Source organism: Mya arenaria, chromosome 15 (assembly GCF_026914265.1).
Source record: "Mya arenaria isolate MELC-2E11 chromosome 15, ASM2691426v1".
NCBI lineage: Eukaryota > Metazoa > Mollusca > Bivalvia > Myida > Myidae > Mya > Mya arenaria.
In genome coordinates, this window is record NC_069136.1 from 15,817,920 (window position 1) to 15,830,019 (window position 12,100).

Here is a 12,100-nt window from a genome sequence, read left to right on the forward strand (position 1 = left end):
GTAAAAAAAAATAGAGTCGGAGACCGGGTTCGAACCTGTGTCGCCAAAATTGCAGTTCAGTGTGGTATCCACTGTGCTTCGAAGGCTTACCCTGAACGGATGGAATATTTAAGCTATATTGACCTAACATGGTCATATCACATGATAACATCGACTAGCCAATCACGCATAAGGAATGAATTCTACCAGGTAGACATACCTAGTAATCTTTTTTAATGGAAAAATAGGAAAAAAAATGCGAAAAATAATTAATTGTTAACTATGTGGTACTTCAGTTATTAAGTTTCAATGCATTGTAAACACCGATGCCAGGGCTTTTTCTATAGTACCCACGGGTCCGACTATCGGACCCATTCCCAAAGCAAAATTTATAAGATATTTTTCCCAATCTTCAGAAAAACAACCCAATCCCAAAAAATTTTTTTTTAGAAATTCCTTTAACCTTTTACTGGTTCATTTTCAGCATCCTAATAAATTATGCCATGTGAATTTTTTTTTTTTGGCAATTGAACTCAGAAATCATTGATTTTCATCACTTTCAGAGATCTGAAATATGAAATATTATCTGTCATGATCTATTGCAATAGATTTTTACACCACAAGGATTGATATTTCAGCCATTGTGGGTCTTTTGAAGGGAACATAAACTAATATTAAATAATTTCCTAATTCGCAGGAGACTAGACAACTTTTTCTTTAAACTGTAAAATTTCCCAATTTCGGCATTTTCACGACGCAAAATTTACCAAAATGTCTAGTGTCTTTTTCCCAAAATGGGCAGAAAAAGCCCTGGATGCCAAGTTTATGTCAGTTTTTGACCGTTCTCTTTTTTGTTTGGCTGTTTCATCATACGGAGTACAGCCCCTTTAAATAAGAATGTTATTGTCATCATTGGAGTATTGTGTTAAGTTATCTTCTGTATAAAGCTTTAAAAATTGTAAACAATGTATTAAAACACAGGCTTAATATTTTTAATATTATATTTTGTTGACCAACTGACAATAAAGACGGTAGGGTCAGCGTCTATTCCATAGGTAGTGTCGAGTTACTCAAACCAAATGTGTTTTCTTTAGGCCTATTAAAGTGATTTGATTTTAACAGTTAATTTTAAGTTCATTTGCTATTGAAAGAAAAATAGTCTGACTTAATTGTTTAAAGTTCTTAATTTATACTCCAGCCAGCGACAAGAAAGTTCTTATTTGAATTGCCATTTCTAGACCTGTATATTTCTGACGGTGCAGTTTTATGGATTAGATAATGTATAACACCGGTAATACCAAAAGAATCTTTTAATTTCAGGTCAGCTTATAAATACACTAGGTCAACACAAGGGTCCCATATTTGCATTAAAGTGGAATAAACGTGGAAACTTTATACTTAGTGCTGGGGTAGATAAGGTAAGTGCATTTATTCTTATGGTATTGTGAAATATGTAGAAGTAACTCCGCCCACACCCAAAGTTTTTTAAAGTTATACACAAGGTCTTCAGCGCAAATGTATAATTTCTATCACAAAGGGAGTGAGTGGAGTAGCTGCATGGAACCATGTTGTCAAAGACAGCTTTGAATAACTACTGTCAAATTGATACTCGCTTTGTCAATCCCAAATATTGAAAAAAGTTTGACCTGTATATCGAAATAACAGAGTTTGACATAGGGATTTTCGACTGAAATGGTGTAAAAGTGAATAAGGTTGAAAAAATGTCGCCTTTGGGAAAGATACAAAATCAGGCCCAAAAAGCTAATATAATGGCAAATATACATGTTTTAACTTTTTTATGCATACATTATATTGTAAAAGAGTAAGTATTGTAAAGATTTTGTTTATATTACAAAAAATTCTGTGCTTCTTTATTCATTAATGTGATGCACATTTATCAAATTGGGAAAATATTATAAAATGTTGGGAAAAATGGACAGTTTTTCACTAGTGTGTGACATCAATATCGAATATTAACCTGGTCAGAATTCCAGCAACAATTGTCAAATGAAATGTCATATTGCTTGCTTTGAAATGGTTATTGCAAAGTGTATCTGGTTGACAGAGAAGAGATTTGTAAGACAGTGTAACAGATGTTATCAATCAAGGATTGTCTGTGACTCAAAATTGTAAACCAGTCTGAAACTTTTTTAAGCAGCTCTATTTACAGTGTAAACATTCAAACTAAAAGATCCATCAGACTTTGCAAAAATTGGTGTGCAGAAGATCACATCAGTTGCAAATTCTATGCGATATTTTTTAATTCTATTGGCAAATCGCATGTCTTTCCCAATCATTTCCAAATAAGCTGAACTTGTAATTTTTTTATGTGATAATTCAGGAAAATGAGATGTATATGGTTCATTGAAATATCTTGGGGTTTTTCCTTAGACTTTCAGGGTTGTAAAAATAGATATGTTGTAATTTCAGACCACTATTATATGGGATGCCAGTTCAGGCCGATGTCATCAACAGTTCTCATTTCATTCAGGTAAACTGAAATTCTTAGCTGGTATTAAAAAAAGTCAAATTATATTCATTGTTGTCATGCCAAAACTTTAACATTGCCCATAGCTCAAAAACTGTTGAAGATATTCAAATGAAACTTGGTACACATGTTGCCAGAGACATTATGCATAATGCATACATATATCAAGGCTCATAACTTTGGCTTTAATATTATTTGAGTTGCAAATGTCCCTTTTTTGACTGCCAAAGCAAGAACAGACGAGCATTGGCATTCAGGGACCCGGCAGGGCTCTTGTTGAAGGACTTCAGGTAGAATTAAAATGAAATCTTACGATGCTCCCATAATGATATTGGCAAGCAAAAACGAGTTCTGTCTTGTACTAGGGGTTTAAGCTTAAGAGTTATGGAAGGGTTCTACACCCTGTCCTTTTTTATAGCGCCCTTTTGCACTCCTGGTAATCAGTAAGTATACCACATTCTGCTATCATAGAATTAAATGCTCAAAATAATAAAATATTTCTTTTGTTTGAATTATAAGTGTAATATAGTTATAAATCCATACAAACTTTACAGATTTCGCAGTTAACACCACATATTAATTAATTAAAATTAACACAATTCTTGAACATTTCTTTCAAATTCATAATGTTCAAGTTCTTCACAGCAAAATATAATCTGCATCCTGTCCATTTTAAAACCTGGTTAAGTCCTAACTTGTACTCAGTGTATGTGAACATTTAAGTAAACTGGTAGTACCATGTCTAACATGTTTTCATCTTATCTGTCCAGCTCCGGCCCTAGATGTAGACTGGCAGACGAACGAGAGTTTTGCATCGTGTTCCACGGATCAGTGCATCCAAGTCAACAGACTCGGCTGTGACCGACCTATCAAAACATTCCAGGGACATACAGTAAGTGGAGACTCGGGGCCCTTGGCCTTGGGCCAGTTGCATTACCATTTCCCCCGTGTGGCACTGTGTAAGGCATGTTGTAGGAAAACTATGCATCTGTTTGAGGCAAGGTTATAGGTACTCACTCATGTTTTTGGACCAAAAATTAGTTTTCCCTGTAAAGCATCTCAGAACACTTTTGTAATTATTTTACTCTTATGATATCGCGAACCCACGCCGGTAAAGTCAAGAATCATGCAATCATGAAACAGCAAAGCCATAATTAAGTGACCAATTGCGTTGTTTATGCTAATGAAAATTTTGGTCTTCAAAGACGATATTTGAGCAAAAAGCATCATTTGCTGAAGGGTTCCAGCTTTGGTATCTTAGTTTTAAAACTCATAATTATTTTTTCGTCATATATAAAGAGTGTGCTTTACAAAAACATGTGCGAATACCTCTAAAGCTTCCATGCAGAAAGCACCACTTTGTAACACAGTATTATAAAATATGATTACATATATATATTATATATATATATATATGTATATTATGTAAATTATTATTTGACAACTCAAAATTGTTTAGTTCACAGAGAGCTTCTTTTTTTGATATTTAAAACATGTTGGCTTTGCCTTAAGCTGTAGTGCATTTTCGAAACTAATGTTAAGAGTACATTTAACATCGAAAACCCTACTTGTATAATAGACTACCAAACAAGATCTTCTTGACTTTCTGATAGAATATTTTACTATGGCTTCAGATGAATTAAATGAAGCTTTTCAAATTTCGATAAATAGTACGCAGTTATTCCTCCCAGAATTTGGTTTAAATCATTGCCTGTGTTCTCAAGATCTTATTAATGGAAATGGAATACATTGTTTCAGTTTTTTTTCTTTTCCTGGTTACAAAGCAGGGTTTTTAGAGGTTTTACCCTCCCTCACTGCATGTTATATATATATATATATCCTAATATATGTATAATCTACAGTAAAATCAGGGCCTTTTAACGTCTAACAACTTGCCGTTTAGATCGATTTTGACCATGTCTGAGCGATTTTAGTAACAAGAAATGGCTTAAAAGTTGTTCCTTGTTTCTTCATTTTGTTTTAATTACGGTCCAAAATGGCTAAATAAGTAAAACATGTGCACACAAACCTTGTTTGTCATTCCCCTTTTAATGTGTCAAGATAACCAATAACTGACATAACCAACTGTTTTTCCGCCGAAGTCCAAATAATATCTATTCATTGGCAGATGCCTGTAATTGGTTAAAACACATGGTAGATCACAGGAGATACAATTAAACAAAATACATGCTTGCAGCTATCCATTAAAGTACTGTTTAAATTGGTCATTACATGATCAATTCGTTTAACAAAACTCTCTGTTCTGAATGTCCGATGTTCATTAGGTTTTCATTCTTGTTACATTGGTGCTTCGTTATGTCTTTCTAGAAGTATATGGTCAGCATATTTATGTTTGTGATTCACACCTTTAACTTTAAAGCTTGAAAGCCTGAAAATTATTTTTTATACCTCCCTTAAAAGAAGTAAAAAAAACATATCTCTCGCTGAAATTAGTGTTCACTTATCCCTCTTAGTGTGAAATGAGCATGGGTATCAGTGTTTGGTGCTTTTGTTCTAAGCTTGACTATTAAAGATAAGGAAACTATACTACTTGCCCACCAGTGTGGGTCTGGTTAAATTTTAAGGACAAGTTGGCATTTTCACTAAATTCAAATACTCTTCTTTCAGTTCACAGTTGTTCAGGACCATCACACAATGAGGTTACATAATGCCATTTTACTTGAAATACAAATTATGCACTTGATCATTGTTAATAACAATAGAAAAACAAAACAATAGAAACTGCATCTCACAACGAAGGCTACAGTTCTTATCTATATGTCAATTATTGAAAACCTGGTTTGGTTGCATTGTGGCGTTTCCTGTTACTTTTTAATATGACTTTTTTATTGCTTTTGACACTCACATATAACATCATTATCATATTCATTTCTAAAACAAAGTGGCGTATTATTTAGTGCTCTTTCCTGCAACAGCTCTTGTGTCTTCACACTGTTACAAAAGCAATGTGTGTCCCTATGTTCTATTGAGTGGTTATACAAATGCGTCAAAACGTGTGAGGTGAAATTAACACTTGGTTAAGTCATTTCATTACCAACTTACAAGAAACCCGAGATCATTTAGCACATCTAGCAATCTAAGGCAAGCCTTTTGAGGACCTGTTAACAAACTTAACAGACGTAGGGAGTGATAAGTATGTGAGGAAAGTTCTTTCAAAAGTCAGTACAGAAACCAAAATATGACTATTTAGGGTTCTTTCTATTCTCCAATGCAAGCTTGATCCTGGTTTGCGAGTGAGTTTGTTTTACCCTTTTTGAGGGCAGGGGTGAGATTTAATGTGCCACTTCTGTCAATATTATGGTTATACATGATTGACTTTATTTTAACAGAATAGGTTCATTATTTATACCATGCTATCAGATTAGCTACTGTTCTCAGATCCAAAAAATGCCTAGAAAAAGTCCTGGCCCCAATATCACAAAAATACTTTTAAGTCAAATCTCAATCTCAACTCAATTTACCACATAGAAGCATCGTATTATTCAAAATCTTGCATGTTTTCATACTTTTTGTAAACCTATTTTCTCATAGAATGTGTTATTAAAAGATTTTGACAATATTTCAAAGAAATCTTATTCTAGAGCATAAAATATACTTTAGTAATTGTTAAAAGGCAATGAATTGTACTCAAGTACACTTTTGGCTATAAAAGAGTTTTCAATTGGAATCTAGACTAAAGGTTTTGATCAACATATTCAATGAAAGAATGCGTTTTTAAAAAAATGTGAAAACATATTCTTGTTTCCAATAAATTTTGTATTATATGGTAAAATGAGTTGAGATTGAGTTTGAGATTTGACTTAAGTATTTTCGTGATATATAGTATACAAACACCCAATTGGTCGAAATGCCAAATCTTGCCAGCCCTGGGGCCGTATTCAATAAGCATCTTAGTATCAAATTTTCAACTTAGTGAAAAATTGCCTTTTTTCTAATTTGAATTTTAAGAAAATGAAAAATGTTTGTACACTAAAAATATGAAAATAAGCAAGAAAATGGTCTAAACAATATGTGCATATGAATAAATCTGATGAAAAGTAGCGGGTATTTAATGTAATCAATGTCACAAATAATGAAATTCTCACTAAGTTGAAATTATCCACTAAGATGCTTCTTGAATACGGCCCCTGTACATATGGAAATGATTAACAGGCTTTCTCAAATTCTGGATTTCAAAGAAGGGCTTGTTGTTGTTTTTTATACCAATTACCAGTGAAAGAGTTTGGGCTTGTTCATTCAAAAGAAAACACACTGTACAGTTGCTTTTCATTATGTTTAATTTTTTTATATATATTTTTCAGAATGAGGTGAATGCCATTAAATGGGACCCTCAGGGAAATCTACTAGCTTCCTGCTCCGATGACATGACATTGAAGGTATGTTAAGGTATATGTGATCTTGAAGGTACATAAAGGTAAACATGACCTTGAAGGTACATAAAAGTAAACATGACCTTGAAGGTACATAAAGGTTAACATGTCATTGAAGGTATGTCAAGGTAAACATGACCTTGAAGGTATGTCAAGGTAAACATGACCTTGAAGGTATGTCAAGGAATATAATTTATGACATTGAAGGTATATCAAGGTCAACATGACATTGAAGGTATGTCTAGGTTAACATGACATTGAAGGTGTGTCAAGGTAAACATGACCTGAAGGTATGTCAAGGTATGTCAAGGAATATAATTTATGACATTGAAGGAATGTAAAGGTATATATGACCTTTTAAGGTACATAAAAGAAAACATGACCTTTAAGAATTTGTAAGAACATTTATTCTGCCTGTAAGTTGACAGGTGCCCTTGAGCAGTCTAAAGCAGCAACATCTTGGATAAGTTTTACGGCTAAGGCATCTTATAGGAACCGGTCCCTGTTTTCTATCCATGCTTCGAGCATTGTAAATGTTTAGTATTGGTCATAACCGCCAAATAGTACAATGTTTTTAAAAAAGCATGTGTTTTACATGATAAAAAAAACTGCTTTAATATAGAAAATATGATTTTCATTCTATAAAACTGTTGTGTTATGTAACATGTTCATTTAGTTTTAAAATATTTACATTGGTCTTGTTACTTCTATAATAGAACAAAATGAATGTTTATTTTATAGAGACACAAAACTGAGTCAAAACATGTCTTCATGATTTATGCACACGACTTTTTCTGATGAATTTTATGAAGAATCTCTGTACCAAATGTTAAACAACATGTTACTGCAGAAATGTGATGTTTATGAAGACGGATTTTATGTAACGAGTCCTTGGCCGTGGAAGTTAATCTATATAATTTTTTGTGCCTTATTTAATCATGCGATGTCGTGATAAACCTAATTAGATCCTCCATAATTGGTAGAAATCATGCAATTGTTTTCTCTGTAAAAGTTTTTTTTTCATTTTAATTGAAGTAGGCAGGAGTTTTTTTTCATCCATAGTGGCTGCAATGCTTACAGAAGCGGGCCCCCTTGTGCTGTATTTTTTTTTATCTTATTTGTTATTTGTAAGAAAAAAAGTTGAGATATTGTCATAGCTTTGGTATCAAGGTTTGCGATCTTGTTGGTATGCAAAACATACAAAATATTTAAATGAAACTTACATGTTGCACATCTACAGTAAGGCACACCACTTGGGCCTTAATGATTGGCCAAGTAATACCCCCTTTTATGACTGAAAAAACAACAACAGACACTTTTAAATCTTAAATGACCTTATTATGATGTATTCGTTTCACAGTTTCAAAAGCTTTAAAGGTTTAACGGTTAATAAAAACTACAATTTTTTGTTATACGGTACAGTTAATGAAAGTTTTTTTTTTATGGTATATCAAATTTCAATTTTAATTGGCAAAAGCGGTGTATAAATGCCTATGGTAATTACAACCATAGTCTTGTGTTTCTGATTGTGAACATAAGGTTGGAAATTTATCTGTTGTGCTTCTAACATTTTACAGATTTTCATGTGTTTTACAGATCTGGAGTATGAAACAGGACACATGTGTACATGATCTGCAGGCTCACAGCAAGGAAATATACACGATTAAGTGGTCCCCCACTGGCGCAGGGACAGACAACCCTAACGCTCCACTAATACTTGCTAGGTATGTCAGATTTGAAGCTTGATTAAAAAAAAAATTGGATTGCTTGCTTCTGGTTGTTTATTTATTGTTGTAAAGATTGAAACCCCATTTTGGTTCAGAATTGAAGTAAGGTTAGCCCTCAGAGAAGCGTTTAAGAAAGCCTGTTTCAGCTCAGGGCAGGTTGCTTCACCTCATAGGATTAGGCCGCCTAGAGCAAACCCCATTGTAATGTAAATACATTGGCTATTTTCAATTGCAAACAACCTCAGATGAATAAGGACGGTTCACTATGTCAGTAATCTTTACAGTTTTAACTACGCTGCAAGTAGAAGGCATAGTAATTTCAATACAGCAGTTAAACTTAATGACGTTACTCTTAAGAATCTTTATTATGTATGCAATAATACACTTTACTGGCAATCAATTTTATCTTGAAGAAATAAAAAATACATGTTGAAACACTACAATTAATTATTAAATCTAAATTTTAACAAACTACTTCTACTGATATACTAGCATACATCCTAGGTTGTTCTCGATGAAAAAAAGGCCGAGGTTTTCCAAATGCCCCACAGCCCTCAATCTTGAAATGGGTTCAGCCGTTCAACTGCCATGTCAGTCACATCCCTGAAACTGTTGAGGTCAAATTATAGCTTGTCTTTTTATTCATAATTAAAAACAGGTATTGTCATAGCCTTGGTTTTGTCATCATCTGCATGCAAAAACTTTAACCTGGGGCTGTATTCAATGAGCAACTTAGATTGGACTTAAAATTTAGATTAAAAACTAAGTGTTTTGATTGGCCTGTATATTTAGCCAACCAATAGGCTGAATGGAATCACTAAGGCAATTCTAAGGATAAGATCAATATTGAATACTGGCCCTGTACCATAATTCATTGACCTGTTCCCAAGATATTCTATGAAACTTGGTACACATGTTGGAAGAGACGATGTACAAAAGTCTGATAACTCTGGCTGAAATAATATTGCCAAGTTGTGCTCATAGGCTGATCAAGACAAAGAACGAACATTGACATATGTATGCTCTGCTTAGATAAGATCTTTTGTTGATCTGCAGCTTTCTAACCATCTGGGAGAAAATGAAGGACAGCATTGGAATTTTCTTCCAGTCAGCTTGTTTAAAAGAATCTTCGTGTCATTTACAATGGTCCCTTTCATTTATGTGATTTTCTCTGTAATCTTGTAAATTATGTCTAAAAGCTTTTAGTATACTTGACAAATATTAACCCCAGAGGTATGTGTGTTGACCTCCCTGGCAAAAGTTCTTTAAAGGTAACTTTTTTATTTTTTGTCTTGGAATGAGCAAGTTTTTGCATGAATAAGTGCAAACTAGTGATTAAAGACTGCTAACAAAATATTATATTGCAGATTTTTATATTTCAGTGTGAAAACTAATGTTTTATGGCTTAAGGCGTTACTAACGGGTTAAGAAAAATGCATAAAACATCAATTTTTGAACTTAAATGGAAAAATATGTGACTAATTTTTTGTCAGCAGTCTTATACGAATGGTTTACTTGCATTTTCGCATATATTGGCTCGCTCCAAGACAAAAAAAGATTGTCAAAACATTCAATATGTGAGAGTGCAGCTTTAAAACCAACCAGCAAGCTAAAAATACATGTAGAAATTTCAGTTGTTTGTTTTACTAAGTAAAGAGGAGATACGATTTCCAATGTTTCCATCATTTCTATTTTCTCTAATGGCCTGATTGTATCACTGATTCTAGATAAACACATGAACCTATTATTCATTCCTCTAACATCAGAAAATGTAACACTACAGTGAGATGAAAGTAAATTGCTGTCATTAAATTGAAATGTCAGAGATGTTGCTCAGATCAATGAAATAAGTCCTGAAAGGTTACACACCAGGCCCTTATTTCTCAAAACTTCTTAATTTTCACAGACTTAAGTAGCTTATTTTGTAAATTCTTCCTTAAACCTGATTTTGATTAATAAAACAGTGTTTTTTGGGATTATCAGTCAGCTTCCTTCAATATATAGTCAAAACATTGAAAAAAAGCAAATATTTCACAAACTAAGGAAGAACAAAAAAAGTGAGCTAAGCTTAATCGTGTTAAAACAGACTTAAGTAGACTTAAGTAGTTTCAAGAAATCGGCTCCTGATATCAGCAGTTTACATTCCAGATATCAGCAGTTCACATTCCAGATATCAACAGTTCACATTCCAGATATCAACAGTTCACACACCTGATTTCAACAGTCCACACTCAGATATCAACAGTTCACATTCCATATATCAACAGTTCACATTCCAGATATCAGCAGTTCACACACCTGATATCAACAGTTCACACATCTGATATCAACAGTCGGCACTCAAAATATTAGATGTGTGACATGAGAACAAAACAAATATATATATAGAGAGAGAATTTTGTGTATGTTAATACTATTGCCAACATTTGAAACCATAACATTTGTTTGCCATGTTGCAGTGCGTCCTTTGACTCGACAGTGCGTCTATGGGAGGTAGAACGTGGCACATGTTTACACACGCTCACAAAGCACCAGGAGCCGGTATATAGTGTCGCTTTTTCACCTGACGGAAAGTACCTGGCTAGCGGGTCCTTCGACAAGTGTGTTCATATATGGAATGTCAGCGTAAGTACCTGTTTCATTAAAAGATCTTAGTTTAATATACATACATGTATAGAAAAATACCTGCTACTACTCCTGGAAGACAAGTTCAGTTTACATCTAAAATTATTGTCACAGTCCCCTGGTGAAGTCAATTATGTTCTGTAAACCAAAACAGGTTGGTCAAAGGATTGTATTTCTGTATTAATGTCTCCCTGTTCATTGATCAGTTGGTCAAAGGTCAAGGTCGTGGTGACTTTGAGGTGAAAAAACACTTTCCGCTTTATAACTGAAGATTCTTTGGGTCTAGGAAATTCAAACTTGGTATGTGAATTGGTCATGACTAGTGAATGACCCCTATTGATTTTGAGATCAGTAGGTCAAGGTTGCAGTTACCTTCAGTTGTACAACGATATTTTGGCTGTGACCTTTAGCGTAAAAATGGCTTCTGCTCAATAAATAAAGAATGCTTGCATCCAGGAACTTCATGCTTGGTAAGCTAGTTGGTGATGATTAGTAAATGACCACTTTTGAATTTGAGATCAGTAGATGAGGTTAAGGTTGCAGTGACCTTCAGGTGTAAAACCATATGTTGGCTGTGACCTTCAGCTTAAAAATGGTATCCGCTCAATAACTTAAGAATGCTTGCACCCAGGAACTTCATGCTTGGTATACATGCTAGTTGGTCATGACTTGTAGATGAACTCTATTGATTTTGAAACCAGTATGTCAAAGGTCAAGGTTGCAGTGACCTTCAGGTGTAAAATGGTATGTTGGCTGTGGCCTTGAGCTTAAAAATATTTTCTGCTCAATAACTAAAGTACGTTTGCACCCAGGAACTTCATGTTTGGTATATGCTAGTTGGTGACATGACTAGTAGATGAACCCTATTGATTTTGAGATAAGCCAGACTT

At 33.9% G+C, this 12,100-nt stretch overlaps 1 protein-coding gene across 1 annotated transcript in view; it reads left to right on the forward strand.

The window, feature by feature from the left end:
• LOC128219853 (F-box-like/WD repeat-containing protein TBL1X) overlaps window positions 1–12,100 on the forward strand; it is a 36,363-nt gene that overhangs the window by 17,360 nt on the left and 6,903 nt on the right. Inside the window, exons 8-13 of the mRNA XM_052927972.1 lie at window positions 1,300–1,397; window positions 2,410–2,470; window positions 3,238–3,359; window positions 6,790–6,864; window positions 8,455–8,582; window positions 11,045–11,210. Coding sequence (XP_052783932.1) covers window positions 1,300–1,397; window positions 2,410–2,470; window positions 3,238–3,359; window positions 6,790–6,864; window positions 8,455–8,582; window positions 11,045–11,210 — 650 coding nt within the window. The remainder of the gene's footprint in view (window positions 1–1,299; window positions 1,398–2,409; window positions 2,471–3,237; window positions 3,360–6,789; window positions 6,865–8,454; window positions 8,583–11,044; window positions 11,211–12,100) is intronic.